At 50.1% G+C, this 22,834-nt stretch overlaps 1 protein-coding gene across 1 annotated transcript in view; it reads left to right on the forward strand.

Moving 5' to 3' along the window:
- Positions 1–22,834, forward strand: part of MYH13 (myosin heavy chain 13) — a 63,149-nt gene that overhangs the window by 33,474 nt on the left and 6,841 nt on the right. Inside the window, exons 18-34 of the mRNA XM_045525252.1 lie at positions 3,710–3,827; positions 4,628–4,751; positions 5,319–5,455; positions 7,197–7,452; positions 9,031–9,273; positions 11,023–11,199; positions 12,213–12,358; positions 12,469–12,559; positions 13,248–13,637; positions 16,148–16,274; positions 16,362–16,480; positions 18,592–18,788; positions 19,179–19,362; positions 19,764–19,929; positions 20,863–20,987; positions 21,760–22,068; positions 22,144–22,347. Coding sequence (XP_045381208.1) covers positions 3,710–3,827; positions 4,628–4,751; positions 5,319–5,455; positions 7,197–7,452; positions 9,031–9,273; positions 11,023–11,199; positions 12,213–12,358; positions 12,469–12,559; positions 13,248–13,637; positions 16,148–16,274; positions 16,362–16,480; positions 18,592–18,788; positions 19,179–19,362; positions 19,764–19,929; positions 20,863–20,987; positions 21,760–22,068; positions 22,144–22,347 — 3,113 coding nt within the window. The remainder of the gene's footprint in view (positions 1–3,709; positions 3,828–4,627; positions 4,752–5,318; positions 5,456–7,196; positions 7,453–9,030; positions 9,274–11,022; positions 11,200–12,212; positions 12,359–12,468; positions 12,560–13,247; positions 13,638–16,147; positions 16,275–16,361; positions 16,481–18,591; positions 18,789–19,178; positions 19,363–19,763; positions 19,930–20,862; positions 20,988–21,759; positions 22,069–22,143; positions 22,348–22,834) is intronic.

The raw sequence follows: 22,834 nt of genomic DNA on the forward strand, positions 1-22,834 counted from the left end.
GTAGACGTTGGATGTCAACTGTTATTGTTGTTGTTATTATTATCATTATGATCATTATTATGACTCAGAACCAGAAACTTTAACTCCCCCATAACCCGGTCTATTATAGTTAGTGGAACTGCATCTTCCGTGGATGTTGGGTTCAAATTAAAGTCTAAGTCAGAGGCAAAAAGCAGCGGCATCATTTCTGATACAGGCTGTTTGGGGCATGCTGTGCTTCCTCCCAGCAAGCCGGCTTCTCCTCCGGTGTTGGAACAGAGTTGCTTGCTTGGTTAAGCATCACATGAAACCGTTGGCTTGTACGTAGGTATAGAATAAAATCAGTTTCCATTGTTGTCGCTGAGCCCATTTGCACAAATCAGACGTGCACGTGGCCTGATTCCTGTCCGAGCAAATGGCTTGCAGGCATCAGACGGTGGGAAGGGTGGGCTGAACCACGTGGGTTCCAGTGGCGCCCCCAGGAGCCCCCAGGGCTTTTGGTCAGCCACTGGTTTACTTTTCCTTATGGAAGGTACATTTTGGTGAAATTTCAGTCCTTTCCCTTTTATTTGGCTTCTCCTTTGCTCTGGCACCTCCCTCTCTGTTTTCGTTCCCATTTCTGGGAATACATTATCACACAGAAACGCAGGTGACACCTTAGAAAGCACCGGTTGTGTGACCTCTCCATTTTCTAGAAGACTGGAGATTGTGGAGACTTCAGTGCCTCACCCCAGGGCACCCAGAGCGGGGACTGGAAGTCACAGTCCACCGTCAAACCTCAAACCCCTTCCCCGCCCCCAGGCACCCACGGGGTTGGCTGGCTGCTCTGCCCAACCTCCAGGGCTTCACCAGCCCGGGGTCTCTGCTCTGCCACAGGGCTCCAGCCTCTACTCTGTCACTCTCCTCTTGTGGCAAGCCTGGGGTCTGCTGAATGTGCTGTTGACTGTCCAAAGGCTGACTCGCTGCTGTTTCGAAATGTAGGTTTTATTATCGTGCAGATGTGGTGAGTCCAAGAGACCAGGAGACGACTGCCATTGAAAAGATAGTCACTCACAGTGCTCAGTAGGAGGGCGTCCGCCAGGGAGGGCCACGTGGGGGAGCACGAAGGCTGGGCCAGGGGGCCGGGGAGCACAGGAGATCACAGGCCACAGCCTTCACTGCAGTTTTCACGGGAAGGAACGGGCGAGGCGGGGTGGGGAGCAGGCCAAGTGGTTTGGGATCAGCAGGTTTGAATAGTTTCGGCAGGCTTCAAGGTGCAGGAGCTGCCCTGGGTTGTCTGGTTCTGGCACTGGGGTGACCAGGGCAGGGGAATATTGTCCCAGAGTGTAAGAGGCTGTGAGAGCTGACAGAGGTGGGGCTGGGGGAGTAAGAGCTTTGGATTTGGTTTGCATGGAAAAGTGTGCTTGCAGGCGCATCCTTTGCTATCTCTTAGAATCCGCTAGTCCTGGGAGGGGCAGTCTCTCCAGGTCGGCAAGGCCCCAAGATGTCAAAGTGTCATAAAATATAGAGTATTAGAAAACATGGTTAATACAACTGCCCGGGAAGACTGAGGTGGTTGGAGAAAGGAGGGGATGGAAGTGATCAACTAAGGGGTAAGAAAGAAAAAAATCCTGCCGCAGCTGTCAGAGGAGAAGGAGGAGGACACGGTGCAGGGAACGTTTTAGAAGTTTTGCACATTGGTACAAGGGCGAAGGAGGCCCCTTCCCATGGCCCTGCTAGAGAGCACCCCAGCCTGGGTTGGAAGGAAGGACCAGAGCGAGCCCTCAGAGAACTCAGCTCAGAATTCTGTGTCTGCACAAACTGGGGGGCCCTGGGAGCAGAGAGAGTCCTGGCTGGGCTCTGCCACCACCTTGCAAAGTCCTTCTCCTCTCTGGGCCTCAGTCTCCCCTGGGGCCCTGACGTCCCACAGGGTGCACAGCTGGGCACACAGAGTGGCAGCTCTGGTCTCCCCGACAGAAAATGATCTTTACGTTTTCTTCTGACTCTAAAAGGTTAATTGTCCTATAATCATGCCTTCTCTCCCTGCCCCTGGCTCTCGTGGAGATGGATGGAGGCCTCAGCCCAGTCTTTAACCAGCCCTCCTTGCACCAAACGACAACAGTAACTGTCGTATCTACCGAGCCCCCTGCCACATGTCAGGGGCTATTTAACCTCGTTACTCACCCTAGCTCACTCACTCCTCACAACAGCCTTACCAAGCAGATACCACAGGCTGAATATCCCTTTTCTGAAATGCTTGGGAACAGAAGTGTTTTGGATTTTAGATTGCTTCAGATTTTCGAAAATTTACATGTATACATAATATCTTGGGCTTGGGATGTAAGTCGAAACACCAAATTCATTTATGTTTCATATACCCCTTATGCACATAGCCTGAAGGTAATTTTATACAATATTTTTAATAATTGTGTGCATGAAACAAAGTTTAGGGCTGCGTTTTGACTGTGACCCATCCCCTGAGGTCAGGTATGGAATTTTCCACTTGTGTCATCTGGTACTCAAAACATTTCAGAGTTTGAATGTTCAGATTGGGGATGCCCCACCTGTGTTATTACCCTTATTTTACAAATAAAATAAATAGAGGCAGAGAACATCTAAGTGCACAGCAGAGCTGGGATTCGAACCACTCAGAACGTCACCTGAGAAATAACTAGATAACTGCTCGGGTTCTTTCCACATTGGCCATTCTCTGAATTTCTGATACCTTTTCTCCTTGGTCTTAACCACTTTTTCTCTAGAGAATCACTGCCCGATAGAGCTTTCTGGGATGAAGGAAATGACCCATATCTGCACTGTCCACTGTGGCAGCCGCTGGTTACACAAAATGTGGCCAATGCAGCTAAGAAAATGCATTTTTAATTTCAATACCTTTAAATGGAAACAGCCCCAGGCGGCCAATCAGTGCTGTAGCAGACAGTGCAGCTCTAGAAAAGCCTTGGAAATTGTCTAATTGTACAGTGATCACTCCCCACAGCAACCAGGGAAGCTTGCAAGCATTCCAGAAGTTTCCGAAAGGTTAAGTCACAGCTAGCTTAAGCCACAGCCCTCCCCAGCAACTTAGCCTGTAAGGAGACGCATCGCATTGCCAGGGTGCCTTCCTCTAACCCCTCACACGGCCCGAGACAGAATTGTCTCCGTCCCAGTTTGACTTGTGCCTGATTACCTAGAGTGCCCGTCCGTGTTCCCTCCCCCGAGGGCTTGTCCCGGGCTCCTCCCTATCCACGCAAGCTGTGTCCTCCTCCAACTGCCAGAGCAGGTGCCGAACATCAGCAGATGACCCGGCCTAGTCATCCACCCCTCTGTCCCCTGCCACAGCCCTCCGTCCTCTACTGGGCCCCTCTGCCCCTACTGAGGGCACAGTGGGTTTTGCGTCCCTGTCCTGTGTAGAGGCAGGAAGGCAGCTCCAGCCATCTCATGGGAAGCGCAAGGGGCACTCCATACTCCCTCTGCCACCCTCGCAGCCTCGCGACAGAGCCAAGAGCCACGGACGGGGGAGAGAGCAGTATTCTGGCTTTTATTCCCGTGGCTATGGTCAGTAGCATCTCCCCGGGAGGCTGGGATTACGTCCACTGTGGGACCTGCGGGCAGGCCCAGCCGATGGAGACCCCTCCACCTTGGAGCTGGCACTGGCTCTAGTCTGGGTGGGCTGGAGTGTGTCACGGTGCCTCAGACCACCAAAGACAAATAGTGAAAAAGCCACAGACACATTCGTGGGACATTCTGTCCCCAGGTGTCATGGATCACTACTTGGTGATGCACCAGCTGCGCTGTAACGGGGTCCTCGAGGGCATCCGGATTTGCAGGAAAGGATTCCCCAGCCGGATCCTCTACGCCGACTTCAAACAGCGGTAGGTCACCGCTCTCCTTTGCACTCTGTCCTGCGAGGGCCGCTAAGGTGCTCCTTGGACTGGGCATCTGGGGAGCTCGCAAGGCCGCAGGGGTTCTGTGGACCTCGTCTTTTGCCGGGGGGATGGCCTCATGCCCAGAGCGAGTGCTGGGCAGCCCCAAGTGCCTCCAAGGCCAGGGCCCAGACTCTGCCTGAGTGACTCTAGGATAAGATGTCTCAACCTCCCCACTAGGGACATCTGGGGCTAGCTCGTCCTTTATTGCAGGGGCTGTCCCATGCATTGTAGGATTTTAGCAGCATCCCTGGCCTCCACCCAGAGACACGGGTAGCAAACCACACCCCTCCATGCCAAGCTGTGACAATCAAAACTGTCTCCAAACGTTGCCAAATCACCCCTAGTTGAGACCCACGGCTGTAGGTCAACTCTCTCTCCCAGCCACCATCTGAGCCCACAAGTCCAGGCCTCATCCAGGGTGGAGAAGAGGAGAGGACCCTCCAGAGGTTGAAGAACCAAGGTCTGAGGTCACAGTTGATTTCAGAGCTCTTTTAAGTTGGATAAGAATCATTTCCTCTGAAAGCAAAATTCCAGTTGTGCACTTGGCTGGGCCTCCTTCTTTCACGCTTCTCTCCCTCCTACCATGGCCTCCAGAATCAAGCCTAGCTGTCCCTCTCTCCCAGGCCAGCTGTATGGTATCCTACTTCCACCACCAACAGATCAGGAGAACATTCTAGAAGGCCTGGTCTCGGGCACAGGGTCTTTCTGCAGGGTTGTATCCATTCAGGAAACTCTTCTCTCCTCAGGTACCGGATCCTCAATGCCAGTGCCATCCCAGAAGGGCAGTTCATCGATAGCAAGAACGCTTCCGAGAAGCTCCTGAACTCCATCGACGTGGACCGGGAACAGTTCAAGTTCGGCCACACCAAGGTGCGAACAGGTGCAGCTGGGACTCCCCACGTATCCCACGGCCTGGGCTGCTTGTTGGCTGGCTGGAGAAAAGGCCTCTTTCCTCTTCCAGTCAACCTGGCCAGCTGTGCCCCATAGCCAGGGAAAGGGAGCCCTGCGTCTAGGCACAGCGAGCTCTCTCCATGCTGGTGTGTATGTGGCTGGGAGCTTAACCCACAGAGCAGTAGAAGCAATCAGTGGAGAAGGAGGGTGAGGCAGACACATCTGGGAACTTCTGCTAATCTGCTCACAGTTGTACTCTGTGGCTACTTTCTGGACTTGTCTTTGCTGCGTGCACAGGAGCTCTGTCAGAGCCATTCCACGTGGGTTGGTGGGGCTTGGCACAGACGTTAGAACAGGCCACCTCACTGGCCAGGACAGGCCACTGCAGAGACCAGAACCACCGAGAAGCAAGTCCTAGGAGCCGGATTGCTGCCGTTCCCACCTGGCGCTGAGGGCCGAGGGCCGGGGTGGGGCAGGAGCAGGCCCTGAGAGCCCAGGTGAATGCCTGCTCATGATAAAGCAGGGCCGGTCTCTCCCTTAATGCAGGTGTTCTTTAAAGCTGGGCTCCTGGGGCTTCTGGAGGAGATGAGAGATGAGAAGCTGGTGACACTGATGACGCGCACGCAGGCCTTGTGCAGGGGCTACCTGATGCGGGTGGAGTTCAAGAAGATGATGGAGAGGAGGTGAAGCAGACCCTCTCCTCACCTTATCCCACCTGCCCCCTCCCCCCCACTTAGCAGCCGGTGGTCACTCTCTGCCTGTAGCCTTGGGATATCCGCGTACTCATGCATTCTTGCAGTTATTCATGCATTTAACCAACATCTGCTGAGCAGCATCCTGGGCTGGGTGCTCTGCATGGCACTGGGGACACAGAGGTGAACTCGGCCATCATGGAGCTCCTGGGGCAGTGGGAGCGAACACGTGCATGGTTAGTTTGAATGCCTGTGCCAAGCGCAACATTGGAGTTACATTAAGGGGAGTGGGGGACGGGCAACAATAGGCCCCAGCCTGGTGGGGGTTGGGGCTGGTATGAAGGGGCCAGCAAGAAGAAAGCCCTTTCTGAAAGGAGCTTTGCGTGACCTGAGAAAGGATAGCCAAGGCTGCTGTCACTGGAGCACAGGACAAGAGGCAGGTGGGGAGGTCCCCAGGTGTCACGTTCAGAAGCCCAGACTGCATCCTCTGGTTGACGGGGTGCTGAGGAAGGCGAGTGGAGAGATGAGGGATGGGAGGAAGTGAACTTAGGGGACAAGAGAGGGCAAGACCATGCTGTGGCCGAAGTCCAAAGAGGAGGTGATAAGGACCTGAATTAGGACATGGGCAATGGGTGAGAGGAAGGCACAGACTGAGGAATGTTTAAGAGTCTTTTTCCCTCAATAATTCAGAGAAGGAGTAGCAGCTTTGACGACTGCTTAAGGTGAGGATTTCAGGGAGGGGGATTTGGGTGGAGCCTCTGCTCCCCGATCCCCTGTGTGGTTCTCACATCGTCTGGGCCATCATGGGCCATCGTGTATCAGTCAGGAGTAACTCCTAGGTGTCCAGCTCCACCAAACAAATGGAAACCAGCAAAACAGAAATTGAAAACATCCCAAAAAGGGAGAGAGAAGCGAGTTTTCAGGCACCTGTGAGCTCTGTAAATACAAAGCCGTGACGGGCAAAGGGGAGGAGAGCATGTGGGTGACACGGGGGTGTAGGCAACAGTAGGAATCAGGAGGACAGATCAACCTGCCAGAGCAAGAGATTAGGAGATGACCAAGGACACGTCCTGGGTTTCCACCAACACCTCAGCAGGAAGAGGGAGCCCCTATGGCAAAACACAATGAAATGGGAAAAATACCATAGAATCAAAGGCAGAGGAAAGTTTCAAAAAGGCAAGATTTGAGCCAGTCATAGTGGCTGGTGCCTGTAGTGCCAGCTACTGGGGAGGCAGGAGGATCACTTGAGTCTAGGAGTTGGAGGCTGCAGTGAGCTATGATCATGTCACTGCACTTCCACCTGGGCAACAGAGCAAGACTCTATCTCAAAAAAAAAAAAAAAAACAAAACAAGGCGAGAGTTGATGAACAATTCAAATGCAGGAGGAAAAACCCAGTAGGAATGAAAGATGCTCATTGCACTGAGCACTAGGAGGCCACTGGTGCCCCAGGCAGAACATTCTCTGCAGGGTGGTGGAGGGGAAGGCAGGGGCTAGGAGGTCCACAGGTGGCTCCACGCCCTGTCTTGCCCCCCCACCTCTGTGCGTGCCGATTCCTCTGCCCCTCGTTTGCACACCTGCTCTAGAGCCACAGCACCTGCAACGCTTGGCTGAGCCTCCCTCCCCGCAGCGGGGAAGGATGGAGGTTCCGGGCCATAGGGGTGGGGGAGGGCTGGGAGGGCGGAGACCAAAGCTTGCTGTCGTTTGTTAACCGGAGTCTCAATGGGTGTGCAGGGAGTCCATCTTCTGCATCCAGTACAACATCCGCTCTTTCATGAACGTCAAGCACTGGCCCTGGATGAACCTGTTCTTCAAGATCAAGCCCTTGCTGAAGAGCGCGGAGGCTGAGAAGGAGATGGCCACCATGAAGGAAGACTTCGAGAGGGCCAAGGAGGAACTGGCCAGATCCGAGGCCCGCCGCAAGGAGCTGGAGGAGAAAATGGTCTCCCTGCTGCAGGAAAAGAATGACCTCCAGTTGCAGGTCCAGTCTGTAAGTACTGTCTATCTGAGAGTAAACACACACTCTGGAGGACAGAAAAGGAGGAGGAACACTGAGGCCCCCAGCAGGTGTCTATTCAAGAGACAGTGGTGCCACCCAGTGGTCGTGTCTGAGTATTGCTGCATTGCCCCGCAAGCGAAGGGAGGACCTGCTCTGCCTTAGCCAGAGCGGTGCGTGCAGGAAGACACGCCTGCAGTGTGGGTCTGTGCTGGCCCTGAATCCTCCCCGTCTTCCACAGCGGAGTGGGTATATTTTGCTGTGGGTATGAGGCTGTGTGTGTGTCATGCCAATTAAAATCTGTCAGGAATGTACCAGGTCTTCTAAAAGTTGTGTCAATAAAAATAAAAATAATTCATTCAAATTAAATAACCCAACTTGAAGAAGAAAGAGTAATTTTCCATAAATGATTTACAATAATATGGTTATAATAAAAAATGCTTTAAAGATGTGCATTTTTTATCAAAGAAATAGGAAACTATATGTACAGTGTGCAACACTCTGGCAGTGCAATCGTGTCATTTCACAGAGTTAAGGCGTTTATAATTTTCCCTTTTTAATAAATTCCCAAATACTTTTACCTTTTGCTTTGTGTGTGAAGCATTTTCTACTCTCCTTTTCATTTTCCCAATCAGTACAGGGCAGGCATTAGGAGAACTTTCCCAGGCATGGTGGGCAAGAGAATAAGTTTTGGATCCAGATAACTGGGTTTGTATCCCAAATCCTCCCTTTGGCAGCTGGACAAGTTTCTAATCCTCTCTGTGCCTCAGTTTTCTCATCTGTAAAATGGGCATAGTAATAGTACTCACCTCATATGGTTGCTGAGGAATCAGGGAGAGTAGTGCATGTGACGTGTCTGGCACATAGCGCAGGTTTACAGATGCTCAGTTAACATTAGCACTTATTCTTGCCAGTGTCTTTCCATCCATTACCTGCAATGTGCATCCGGTTCTTAAAGTGCTCTTATATGGGAAGGCAGAGCCAGATTTAGTTTGAAAACAAAATAAGCTAATCTTGGTCTGTTCAAGAGACTCACTGCAATGGAGTCTTCTGGTACATGTACTTAGTCAATCACTGATTCTTGTGTATTTTTAATTTTCTGTTTTGTGGCTCGAGGAGGCACAGCTAAGAAGACACAGGCAGCACTTTTCTGCTGCAAGTCAAAAGGTAGCAGTGTTTTGAGAATATTAGTCAGCCTGGGAACGTAGATGGGTCGTTTTTCAGCTGGTGGCAGGAAGAGTGAGACGGCAAGATGTCCAGGTTCGGCAAATTTCTAGAGGCTTTGTTCTTTAAAGTGAGCTTGTAACTTCATGAACTCCTTTGTATGAAATTATTTCAAGTGAATTCCTATTAAGTGAATGATGTCTTTGGTGGTTAAAAATAAAAGAGCATGAGGGTGGTATGTAAGTGTATGTGCACACGTGTGCAGTGTGTGCACATGCGTGCACGTGTGAGTGTTCATGCATCATTTCTTGGCTTAGGTCTAGAAAATGGGGTTTTAGAGGTTAAGGCCCTTTCCTTCTAGGCTTTTCCAAGAGCCTGATCAGACTTACAATGAACTGGTTCTTGCAGGAAACAGAAAATCTCATGGACGCTGAGGAACGGTGCGAAGGACTCATCAAAAGCAAGATCCTGCTAGAAGCAAAAGTCAAGGAGCTGACTGAGAGATTGGAAGAAGAGGAAGAAACGAATGCTGATCTGGTTGCCAAAAAAAGGAATCTGGAAGATAAATGCTCCTCTCTCAAAAGAGACATTGATGACCTGGAGCTGACCCTGACCAAGGTTGAGAAGGAGAAGCATGCCACAGAGAACAAGGTGGGCAAACCCAGGGTCTCCTGGTCTCTGGGCCAGTCCCCACTCCCTCTCGGTAAGGGGAGGAAAGGCTGGGGCAGCAGTCCCTCAGCCCGGCACTGCCTGCAAGGGAGCGACAGGAAGCAAGGAGAGGCACAGTTAGATCCCACTGCATTCTGCCCTCTGCCTTGGTTTCACTCCCACAGGCTCTTCTCAATCGCCCCTGGTTGTACCACAAACTTCTAGCTTTTTTCTTGAGAAGAAGGACTGTTTCATATTCATCTTTGTTACTCATGGCACAGGGAAGGCAAACAGAAATACCTATAGGGGCCAGGCAGATAAGGAAGGAGGCAGAAAACCAGATACCACCAAGGATTGCCAGGGAGGTAGGGACCCCCATGCATTTTCAGCAAGGTATAGACTGATGGAGCCATGAGGAAAGTCATTTGGAATTACTTAGTCAAATTAAGAATCCACCAGATACTCTATGACCCAGCAATTCTGCTCCTTGGTGTATAAACCAAGGAATTCTTCCACTAGACCATAAGGGGACGTGCACAAGGATGTTTGTTGCAGCACTGCCTATAGGGGAGGGCTGGAGGCAGTGTCTAGGGTCCACCGCTGGGGCAATGGAGAGGTAAAATGTGCTAGGTGCACACCATGGAATACCATGCAGCCATTAGGAGCAGCAGGCTTGTGCACACTGGGCAACAAAGATGGATATTAAACACCTAGCACTGAGTAGGGGAGAAATATAATAAAATATACAGCATGATAGCATTTATGTAGACAAAAATCACATACATGCAACAGAATAGCATACATTTAACAAAAATATGCAAAAACACATGACATGATTCATGCCCTAATGGTTGCCCGTGAGGTAGGGTAAGGGATGAGGACTGCCGAGTATAAGGTGACAATGGCAGTTGATACTCAGAGGCAATGTTGGATAGACAACTGGCAGTGATGGAAAGAGACACTAGGGAGGGATGGGGACTGTGGCAAACTGGAGAGTTCTTGCCCTGTCCACAGGCGGAACCAAGGCTCAGCGCTAGCCAAATGTTGTCATGTGGGAATGTGATTCCAGCGTTGCCAGAGCTTCTGATTTCCCAGGAGAAGCCAGAAATCCAGATTTTATGTGAACTCTCATTTTTTCCAATATTGATAACATTTCCAAAAACTGTAAACCACTATGTGGGACTAAAGAAAATATGTCTGTGGCCAGATTCAGCCCACAGGTCTGGAGTTATTATAGCAACCTCTTCTCTGGAAGATGGTTGTGCATGGAAGAAGGTTCCATTTAATGCCTTAAAGTTCCACTTTTGGTGCTCTCATCCCGCGTCTTGACAACACTGCACACCCATTGTGGATTTTCTCTTATAGCACTCCACGCCTGCCCTCCCCTTTCTGCCTCATTCTAAACTCCAGTCGGCCAACCTAACAAACAAATTTCCACACATGTATTACAAATAAATATAGATTGATGCATTACCCTTCAGATGTAGCATGTTTGCATGTTAACTATGTCCTTTCTTGCAAAATATAATGCCCTATTTAAAGGAATAATCCTCACGGGAGAATTTGAGGCACCGTGATAGACACTGAGGAACATAAAGAACTGAGAGGTTGTCCGTCCCAGGAGGTAGAAATGCAGGAGCCAAAAAAACAAAAAAAAAAAAGGAAAGAGAAAGGAAAATAAGCAATAGCTTTTGTTGTTGGAAACTTCTGGTTTAATTGTTTCTGTATAAATTGGTGTTGATATTCTTCTAGGTAAAGAATCTTTCTGAAGAAATGACCGCACTTGAAGAAAACATTTCCAAACTGACCAAAGAAAAGAAATCTCTCCAGGAAGCCCATCAGCAAACACTGGATGATCTTCAGGTTGAAGAAGATAAAGTGAATGGTCTAATCAAAATCAATGCCAAGCTTGAACAGCAAACAGATGATGTGAGGATATTTTACTACTGTGCTTCAGCACGTATTACTGTGAAAGCTCGGGCAAGGGAGGGTCTAATTAGGATGCAGGGCCTGAGAGTTCCGAGTCAGGAATCAGAATCTCAGAATTCAGTCCTCAGCCTACTCCGACTCCGGGGCGAGTCTGGGACACTGAGCAAGCCTTGGGAAGCCTCAGTTTCTCCCTTGTGAAATGGGGCTACGAATAGCTCCATCTCAGGGGGTTTCCATGGAAAGCCCAGCACGCAGAAAGTTTTCAGTAAAACACCAGCTGCTAATATATTGTCATTATCATCATTATTATTAGCGTCCACTTGAGGTCATTTGAATTCCAAAACCTCTAATCTTGTTCTAACATTATTTGTAAAAGTTCCGTTTCTGGCCATGAAAATTACTACTTCCTGCCCCCTGTGGCAGTACATTTTTGTTCTTGATGGAAGAGTGAAGTTTGACGTTTTCAGATTTTTACTCATTGTTGTCGATAGAACTCTTCCAGATTGTGTGACGTTTTTCTGAGACCAGAGTAGGCATGCCCCTCCTCTACACCCTCTTTCCCTGTGCCCACGTGTGCATCCACACACACACGCACACACGAGAATTTCTTGCTTCAATCTTCCCATGGCTGCATAGGGTAAGGAGGGGAAGAGTGATGGTGCACCCTAGCCCTGCACAGTGCCACAGCAAAGCCATTTGTTCCTGTCTGTGCAAGGGCAGGCACCAGGCTCCTACAGGGGACGTGATTCGGGCCCAGTGGGGATGGCCAAGATGGCTGAGACAGGCACCAGCAGGTCCCTGGGAATCCAGCCCCCTGGGGTAGCCTTTTCTGGAGGAGAGAAGAGAGGGGAGGGAGGGACAGACTTGCTTCCTGCTAGAGCCAGAGGCTTGCGGCCACACCCTAAGCAGCCAAGGAAGCCACCGGGCACAGCCACGTGTGCGGCTGCACTGGCTGGAAGGGACAAGCTCCTTTTCCCAGTAGGGCCTCAACCTTTCCACTTGTGCCTCCCCAGCTCGAGGGCTGCTTGGAACAGGAGAAGAAACTAAGGGCAGACCTGGAAAGAGTGAAGAGGAAGCTGGAAGGAGACCTGAAAATGTCCCAGGAATCCATTATGGATCTAGAAAATGACAAGCAGCAAGTGGAAGAGAAATTGAAGAAGTAGGTGTTTCATTTTCTGCCTCTGTGTTTCAACCCGAAAGCCAACTTCCTCCCCAAACTTAAAAGGCTTATAATGCATGTTCTTTTTTTTTCCTAAAATCTATTTGTAGGAAGGAGTTTGAAATCAGTCAATTGCAAGCCAAAATCGACGATGAACAAGTTCACAGTTTGCAGCTGCAAAAGAAGATTAAAGAACTGCAGGTAAAAGTGTCAAATCCTTCCCAACTGAGAATCCCTTTGCAAGCGTCACTCCGTGCACTTTCCCTCTTGTTTCTCAGGCTGCTTCCTTCCTGAATGTTCTGTCCTTTCCTTTATTTTTTGAAATTGATATTTTAATAATCTAAGTCACACATAAACATATCTCCTTGAAAAGATGCAATATTACTGATGAGGGTGCTCGGACCACCACCCCTGAGCCCAGTGCCCTCCCCGTCTGCTCGGAAGAGCTGCCAGCGTCAGTTGGACGTGCATCCTTCTGGGTCTTTTGCTATGTGTTTGTGTACACGGTTAAGAGCCAAAGAAAATATATAATACATATGCAAAAATTTCTTCTTGTTTCTTCATACTTTTAGCATAAATATTATCGTAGGGAGAATGTCAATCTGCAACTTGCTCCTTGCATTTAGCAACATGTTCTAGCACTATCCGTGGTAGATGTGGGTGGGCGGCTCACCACTTCACAGACTTCTAGAGCGTGTCTCCATCACAACTGATTAGACCATTCCCCTATTAAGGGACCCTCAGGTTTTTTCCAAGTTTTCTTCACCAACTTAATGTTGTAACATATTCTTTGCTCCGTGCTGCCTATGCACTATTCCTCACCACCCAGCCCCTCCCAAAGTGGGCCGTCCCCCCCGCAACAATATTGCTAATACAGTGACCGTTTTAGGCCCGCACGGAAGAGCTGGAGGAAGAAATTGAAGCAGAACACACATTCAGAGCCAAGGTTGAGAAGCAGCGCTCGGATCTAGCCAGGGAGCTGGAGGAGATCAGTGAGCGGCTGGAAGAAGCCAGTGGGGCCACGTCTGTGCAGATTGAGATGAACAAGAAGCGAGAGGCCGAGTTCCAGAAGCTGCGCAGGGACCTGGAGGAGGCCACCCTGCAGCATGAAGCCACGGCGGCCACCCTGAGGAAGAAGCACGCGGATAGTGTGGTGGAGCTCGGGGAGCAGATCGACAACCTGCAGCGGGTCAAACAGAAGCTGGAGAAGGAGAAGAGCGAGCTGAAGATGGAGATCGATGACATGGCCAGCAACATCGAGGCAGTCTCCAAGTCAAAGGTACCTGACCAGTCAGTCCTCTTGCTCTCGGCCAATTCGAGGCAGCAGTGGGGCAGGTGTAATTTGGTGCCCCCAAACCCCTGCATGCACTACACTGAAACCCTCCTCCTCACTTCTGCTGGCTTTCAGTGTCTCAAATTCATTCAAGTCATGCATCTTATCCATTTGGGCTGCTGCAATAGAATACCTTAGACTGGGTAATTTATAAACAACAGAAATTGTATCGGTCACAGTTCTGGAGGTTGGGAATTCCAAGATTAAGGTACCGGCAGATTTGAGGTCTGGTGAGGGCTGCTCTCTGCTTCATAGATGCCGCCTTCTTGCTGCATCCTCACAGGGCAGAAAGGGCGAACAAGCTCTCTCAGGCCATTTACATAATGACACTAATCCCATTCATAAGGGACCCACCCTTGTGACCTAGTCACCTCCCAAAGACCCCACCTCCCATCACCACTGCACTAGGAATTAAATTTCAACTTATAAATTTCAGAGGGACACAAATATTCAGATCATGGCATCATTCAAGCATGATCAAATGAATTGCCACCACTCAAGCTTGCATCATCCTTCCAGAGTCTTACAGAAAGCTTCCAATCCATCCGGCATGTTCTAGAACTAAACCTGTGGGTGGACTGCATCAAAGGGCCTTCCGGGGTAGGGTCTTCTTCCTACCACCTTCTTAGCCCACAGTGTTAGTCCCCAGGAGGCACGGCCAATGCGAAGTCACGCATGTCAGTCAGGGGGATGAAGGTTTTGCAGCATTTGAAACATAGAGAACTTGGGAGGGTTGGGCTCTTTAAGAAAAAGTATACAAACTTATGAAAATTAGGTATGAAAGTCAATATTTATTTAGAATGAGAAAAATAAGTTCCTGGCGCCTTAATGGCTCAGATTCCCTTCTTCAGAGGCCTCTTGAGGCTGTTTGCCAGAAGTGCCTACCTAGAAATATACTCTGTTTGCAATGGCTCCCCCTCCCCACCTGGGACCTCCACAGCTCCCCAAACTCCTCGGGGCCCAAGCAAATGAGGTCCCTGAAGCTTAAACTTCACCAGCTTCGTAGCAAACCCGCCTCTGCACACAACCTCGAAGCAAAGCTTTCCTCAGAGAGCGGCAGCGTGCTCCCAGATTTAACAGCTGCCCCTGTTGCGGGGTGCTCTGAGCTGTGCTTGGAGCGGTTCCGCTGGGCTGGAGGAAGCGGTGGTGACCCCAGTGTGGGGCTGTGGGCCTCCCACGGAGGGTTTCCCAGAAGGCCACGGAGTCTGTCGAGAAAAGGGAGGGGAGATGTGGATCCGAGTATTAGGGTGGTCTCTGTGGCACCTCTAGTTGTCCTTGTTTAGGGTCTGCATTCACACTGCCCTGCCTGTGCTTTCTCTTGGTTTCTTCCTCACTCCCTGACGGCAGCCCCTGGCTCCGGCTGGTGACTCCTTTCTCTTTCTTTCCTGTTTCCCCATTCTTCTGCCCTTTCTCCCTTTCTTGCTTTTTTCTTTTTCTCTAAGAAGCTGGATCTGCATGCATTCTCTTTCTCTCCCCCTCTCCCCCTCCCTCTCCCTCTTCCTCTCCCCCTCTCTCCCTTCCCTCTCTCCCTCTCTTCCAAGCCAGCCCAGGTCACAGGCTTGGCTGGGCTGGGAGAGGCTCCAGCATCACCCAGAAGCTGCGCCTATGACCAGCCCCTCCTGACAGCCTCATTGTCTCCAGAATGGCTTCATGCTCTCTGCTCTCAATTTTAAAATCCAGGGGGAAGAAGCACTTCATATTTTATTTCTTTATGCTTCGTCAGTTGTTGTTCCCTTTGATTTTTCTCCTAGTGAGTGGCCATCCCTTTGCAGCGGCACCTGCTTTGATCCTCTCGTGTTTGTTTGTCATCTCCTCGAAGAGATCCTAAGCCCCTGCAGGACCTCCCTGGAATCAATATCCCCACCTCGCCTGCTGCCATCTCACACTTCCCAGTCTAAGGAGAAACACATGCTGGAGATATTTCATTTTCTGTTTTGCGGGGTGGGAGGAGGAGGGAGAGGTCTACAGCATACACAAGATTTTTGAACAAACGTCATAAAAACACAGGCCACCTAGAGGCTGGGAGGGAAGGCGAGTCCCTCCACACCATCTCTGCCATGGGGAGCCCTTTGTCTTATTGGATGAAACACTCAACACCGTCCTCTGAACACACGCCTGCACATGTTACTCACGCAGCCACCGAAATGATTACATTATTGGAGGATCCCAGGGTTCCTTTGAGTAGCATCTTCTCAAAGGTTTGTTTACAAATCATTAAATGCTTATCTACCAAAAGCTGATGTTCCAAACTATTGGTGATCGAGCAGCAATCGCAAATAAAAAAGAAAAAGCAAATCCGAAATGACTGTGATTTTTTTAAACCAACCTCTATATGTTCTGTATTTTTATTTTTATTTTACCTGCCAAGAAGCTAAACTATCAAACTGTCCAGTTCCATACTGGACACTAGGAACTCATTTTTTTCCCCATTCATGTTGACGTTTTGTATTTTAAAGAGTAACATAGAGAGAATGTGCCGGACTGTGGAAGACCAATTTAATGAAATCAAAGCCAAGGATGACCAACAGACACAGTTAATCCACGATCTGAACATGCAGAAGGCAAGACTGCAGACCCACAATGGTGAGCACGGGCAGGGCTTGGGGGTCCGGCCGGGGCACGGGCCAGGGCAGCGGGCAGCACTGACGTGGGGCCACCTCTGCTTGGTAGGGGAGTTGAGCCACCAAGTCGAAGAGAAGGAGTCTCTGATTTCACAGCTCACCAAAAGCAAGCAGGCCCTCACCCAGCAGCTGGAGGAGGTTAAGAGGCAACTGGAGGAAGAAACCAAGGTAAGGATGCCTCTTTGGGGGATGGCAGAGTCGGACAGAACTGGAGAAGCCGGCAGTGTGGCGGCTTCTCCCACAAAGCTGGTGGGAGGCAGCACTGTCAAGTCTGATGCTTCTCTCTGCCTCGTAGCATCATTGGAACCTGTTTTAAAGGTTAAATGACGCTGGCACTGGATCTCCTTCCTTAGGGCTAGAAAGCCCCACCAGGGTGCTCCATCCCCTGGGCTCCTCTGACCCCCAAGCGTGGTCTGATGAACTCTGCAGCCAAGGGCGTCTCCTCCCCAGTACTGCACCCACTTGAACATTCTGCCCAGCAACTCATCCCGGCCACCCGAAGTGCCCTCTTCTTCCTTCTTCATTACTCTCATGTGTCACCTCCTATAACACCTGATTTTAAGCTCCCCTCCTCCCAAAAGGCTGCATGGTTTGGGGGGTACCCTTGGAACATTTGCATAAACATGAGCATCACCTTGGCCGGGCGCCATGGCTCATGCATATAATCCTAGCACTCTGGGAAGCTAAGGCGGGAGAGTCGCTTGAGGCCAGGAGTTTGAGACCAGTGTGAGCAAGAACAAGACCCCATCTAAACAACAACAAAAAAAACAGAAAAAGAAAAAAAACAGAAAAATTAACTGAGCATGGTGGCATGTGCCTATAATCCCAGCTACTTGGGAGGCTGAGGCAGGAGGATTGCTTGAGTCCAGGAGTTTGCGGTTGCGATGTGCCATGATCACACCACTACACTCTAGCCCAGGTGACAAAGTGAGACCCTGTGTCAAAAAAAAGAAAGAAAGAAAGAAAGAAAAACATTATCTTGTCTTTGACTTCAGTATCTAGATATTTGTGTTTATAATACATGTTTCCCCTCTGATCTGTAAACTTCTGGAGGATAAGAATAATTTTCCCCACTGCACCCACTAGGTGCATGGTAGCACACAGTAGGTACAGTGCCCAGTAGAACAATGTACACAGGAGATGCTTAGTAAATGCTGCCCATGTGTGTTCAAACATTAGAATAGGAATCTGGGGGTCCACAAAACTGCGTAAATGCAATTCTGAACTTTCTGTGCACCGGCTAAGACTTACAGTGCAATCTTTTGGAATTTCCCCAAGCTCCATCTTTCTCTTTCTCTTTCTCTTCTGAAAAATAACCAGTGCTGTAGTTGTCTCGCATCTTTCCAGTCCATGGTAAGGGTCTTTGGTGGACTGAGGGCATGGGGAGGGTGAGAACCAGGGCCAGAACTAGCCATGAGAACACCCACTACAAGGAGCAAGGCTGTCCTTTGGCCAGGATGCAGCAGCAGCTGAGTTTTCCTTCTTGGGCAAAGTCTTGTTGTTTATTTGCACTATTAAAAGGATGAAAATGTACAAATTACTGCACTGGGTCAACAGAACTCTGTCTTTCATGGTGGCACCAGAGGGTGTTTTGTGACCATTATAGTCAGAGCTACACTGTTGACCTATCCAGATGGCAGTGAATGAGTGACAGAGGCCTCTAGGCATGTCTCCCCAGCTTGGGGACAGGAGATGGAGCTGTGGAAACAGTGCAGCTCATATCAGTAGTCCCCAGCGGGGGACACAGCCCACCAGTGACACCAAAAGATGCTTTTAGATTTCCCCTGGTCACAGCACTCTGTAACATTGCATCAAGCAGTGAGAAAATTATTCCCTTTTTAATTCTGTTTCAAGCCTTCTGATTACATCAAGGAAGCCGTCTCAATCTGGATAACACCTCTCTAGCATTTGCTTATTTATCTTATTAGGAAATAGAGGGGTGGCCTCAGGCGCAGAGCCACAGCGGGCCACAGTGCCTAGCTAGACGGTGATGATATTGCTTTATTTCTCTTGCATTTATTCTATGCTTACCTTCTGTTTATGCAAATGTCAATGTGGTTCCATTTACTGTCTTGTAACAGCTTATTTTTATTAAATATATTCCAATATAATTAAGGTGTTCACTTAAAAAAATTAAAACAGGTGATATACTGATATGGCCAAATTTTCAGAGGCAGCGTGGGAATGATTCAAGCTGGGGAAAAGCTATTTAAATAAAAATACCTGAATTTGGAAAAGAGTCAAATGTTTTTGCAATTCGTCACCATTATAATTCCCAGGCCAAGAACGCGCTGGCCCATGCTGTGCAGTCCTCCCGCCACGACTGTGACCTGCTGCGGGAACAGTATGAGGAGGAGCAGGAAGCCAAGGCTGAGCTGCAGAGGGCGCTGTCCAAGGCCAACAGTGAGGTTGCGCAGTGGAGGACCAAATACGAGACGGACGCCATCCAGCGCACGGAGGAGCTGGAGGAGGCCAAGTAAGGGCTCCAAGTGGTGGCCCAGGACACAAGCCAAGGGGCAGGGACGTCTTCGTACCTGGAGAGAATCTCTGTTCCCTCCCCAGGCCTTTGTGGTTTCTTAAGGATCCAGATTGTGCCCCTCGCCCTCTGGGGGTTTCCCTGTCCTTACCCTGGGGAACTGTCCACTCCACCTGGCTCCTTTGGGGTCTTCCCGGGGACCTACTTTTCCCCCAAGCATTTTGGGATCCTCTTCAGATGATACTTGGATCCTCTCCACTTATCAAATTCTAGGTTTTGGTCCTTATCGAATCCCAATGCCTTCTAGACTGTTTATTTCTCTTACCATCTGACAGTTACCTTCTGAAGTATTACACCTTTGCCAAGAAAAAAAAAATCTGGTTCTCTTAGGAAAAAACTGGCCCAGAGGCTCCAGGAAGCCGAGGAAAACACGGAGGCGGCGAACTCCAAGTGCGCTTCCTTGGAGAAAACCAAGCAGAGGCTGCAGGGAGAAGTGGACGATCTGATGCTGGACTTGGAGCGGTCCAACACGGCCTCCGCCGCCCTGGACAAGAAGCAGAGGAACTTCGATAAGGTCCTCCCCCGACTGCCTAATGGTGACAAAAGCAACAGCCTTGCACACATGGATGTGTGAGACGCAGGCACATTCTGGAGGGTCCCCGGTTGGAGCATCAGTTCCCAGTTTGGGGGATTTGGGGTGTTTCTTTACTTTTGGGACCATCCCTCCAAAGCGAATTTCATTTTCAGTTAAAGCTAATTCAAATTACGTTGTGATCGTAGTACCTTTAAAAATCCAGCAGAGCCCCAGGAGGGGAATCAGAGTTTGGAGCCCCTGATCTAGACCGGGGCCCCTCTGCTGTCTTTGGTCCCTAAGGATGGGCGGTAAAGCCTTGGCGTTACTGGGGACCCTGGTTTGGACTCTTCCAAGTCCCCCAGCCTTTCCTGCCTGCCCCATGTCCCTTTGTCATCCCCCAGGTCCTTGCAGAGTGGAAGCAGAAGCTGGATGAAAGTCAAGTTGAGTTGGAAGCGGCTCAGAAAGAGTCCAGGTCACTCAGTACCGAGATCTTCAAGATGAGGAACGCCTACGAAGAGGTGGTGGATCAATTAGAGACGCTGAGGCGGGAGAACAAAAATCTGCAAGGTGAGCTCACTGTGTAACAGCCCCCACCCCCACCAACAGTGCCCTCCCCCCGTGGCCACAGCCCTCTCCAGACTCGCCTCCTTCCGCTGACCCACAAAACCTCACTCACCCTCCACGCCTAACATTTACTCGGTTTTCCCCAAGGCCCGAGCCTAAGGTGAAGCGCAGCGATAGCCGAGCCCCGTTTGCGAGAGACGAAGGCACGTGGGTTGGTAAGCCCACTGCTCTGTTAGGGAAGACCCTGCAGCGATTCTGTCTCCATGTGGATTTGTATTCTTGGGCATGTCACTAGATTCCTTAGGATCTCAGACTCCAGACCTACAAAATTAGACGACAAGACCCAGTGCTTTCAATTTTTAAAATAAATGTTTTATTTTTAATTGTTATGGATAGATAATAGTTGTGCATATTTATGGGGCACGTGTGATGCTTTGATACAGGCAGACAGTGTATAATGACCAAATCAGAGTAATTGGGGTATCCACCGACCTTAAGAATTTACCGTATCTTTGTGTTAGGAACATTCCGATTCCACTCTTTTAATTATTTTAAAATATTCAATAAATTGTTGTTAACTATAGTCCTAGGCCTGATACTTTCCATAAAGCCCCTTCTGGTTCCGAAAGACTATAATTCTGTGCATTTTCCCCACAATTGTTTCCTCTAGTCTTCTCTGTGGTTGTTTTGTGTACAGCACTTTGTGAGGTTTTAGGTGTATAAAGTGCCCTTCACTTGTCACTCCTGTCTCTGCATAGCTCAGGTGAGGCAGCACATCCATTCATGTCTTGCCGACTCCTGGTCCAAGCGGCTTCACTGCATGGCCTCTATATGAATGTCGTGAGTGAGCTGCCCAGTCCCTACACTACTCGGCAAATGCCTGTGCTGTAAACTGGAGCCCGCTCAAGCAGCCTAACTCGAGCCTGTCCTTTGCAGAAGAGATTTCCGACTTAACCGAGCAGATTGCAGAAACTGGCAAGCATCTCCAGGAAGTGGAGAAGACCAAGAAACAAGTGGAGCAAGAAAAGTCAGATCTCCAAGTTGCCTTAGAAGAAATAGAGGCAAGTGCCTGGGATACGCTGTGACATTTGGAAACTTGGGAGCATAGAAAACTGAAAGAGGTTTCCTTGACCACCCCAGGGGGCCCTTCTCGCCAGGAGACACCGAGTGTCCACCGGGAAGAGCACCTGACCCCCCTGGGGCTGAAACATCAACGCTCTGCTACTTTCTCTCCTGGGCGTCCTCTGGCACACTTCCCTTTTTAAAACTAAATACATGTGTTCATTATGTACTCAATGTCTCCCTCTCAGGAAGCAGAAAACAATCACCTAATATTCTGAGAGCTATTATAGCTCAGAATTCCTCAGCGTATGTTTAACACAGTTGCACACCATCGTCTCTGGCTGTCAGGAAGCCTGTGTAACCAAAACAGGCCCAGAGTCTCTTGACGTGCTCATCAGTTGTGGCTGGGGCAGGACGATCGGTTGAGATGTTTCTAGGGAAATTCGAACAAACGCAGGATAACAGGAGGCAACTGCCCTGTCATTTAAGAGAGCAGGTTGACTCCTGATTTGTGGTCACTGTTACAATAGACACTCTCAATACAATTTTCACTAATTCTAAAAGATGCTCTCTCTCAAGACGTGCTTATTTGTTAATAACAGATACAGAGTTTTAGTCCCAGTTTCACCACTGTCAGGGATATTTGGGAGCAAGTCAAGTTCTCAGACCTCTCTGAGAATTGCTCTCTTCGTCTGTAACATGGGCGTAAGAATACCCGTGCCAAAAGGCGGCCACCCGTGGCATTCCCAATCGCTCTCTTGCTGTTGTCAGGGTACCTTGGAGCATGAGGAGAGCAAAATCTTGCGTGTCCAGCTAGAGCTGAGCCAGGCGAAATCTGAGCTTGACCACAAGGTCACCGAGAAGGATGAAGAAATCGAGCAGCTAAAAAGGAACAGCCAGCGCGCCGCAGAGGCCATGCAGAGCGTGCTGGATGCCGAAATCCGCAGCCGCAACGATGCCCTGCGGCTGAAGAAGAAGATGGAGGGGGACCTCAACGAGCTGGAGATTCAGCTGGGCCATTCCAACCGCCAGGTGGCAGAGACCCAGAAGCACCTGCGCACGGTCCAGGGCCAGCTCAAGGTGAGCATGGCCGCCTCCGCACACCTGGACGGGCCCCGCCCCGGGCTCTGGCCTCACCCCTGGTCTCCCCTGAAGGATTCCCAGCTACACCTGGACGATGCCCTGAGGAGCAATGAGGACCTCAAGGAGCAGCTGGCCATCGTGGAGCGCAGGAACGGCCTCCTGCTGGAGGAGCTGGAGGAGATGAAGGTGGCGCTGGAGCAGACAGAGCGGACGCGCAGGCTGTCGGAGCAGGAGCTGCTGGACGCCAGCGACCGCGTGCAGCTCCTGCACTCCCAGGTGCGTGTGCCCTGGCTCTGCTCTGGGTCCACCCTGGGGGCAGGTGGGGCCTCCTGCACCCCCAGGTGCCTCAGCTCTCCCTCCGCTCAGGGTCCCCTCCATAGAGAGGAGCACCAGGTTCCTCCCAGACCAGCCGTCAAGACCAACTTGCCTTAAGCTTGGTTCTTGGAACAACATTGACTTTTTTTTTTTTGAGACAGAGTCTTACTCTGTTGCCCAGGCTGGATAGAATGAGTGCTGTGACATCAGCCTAGCCCACAGCAACCTCAAACTCCTGGGCTCAAGCGATCCTTCTGCCTCAGCCTCCCGAGTAGCTGGGACTACAGGCATGCACTACCATGCCCGGCTAATTTTTTCTATATATATTTTTAGCCGTCCATATAAATTCTTTCTATTTTTTTTAGTAGAGACAGGGTCTCGCTCTTGCTCAGGCTGGTCTCGAACTCCTAAGCTCCAACGATCCGCCCACCTCGTCCTCCCAGAGTGC

The sequence above is a fragment of the Lemur catta genome, chromosome 15 (assembly GCF_020740605.2).
Source record: "Lemur catta isolate mLemCat1 chromosome 15, mLemCat1.pri, whole genome shotgun sequence".
Lineage (NCBI taxonomy): Eukaryota > Metazoa > Chordata > Mammalia > Primates > Lemuridae > Lemur > Lemur catta.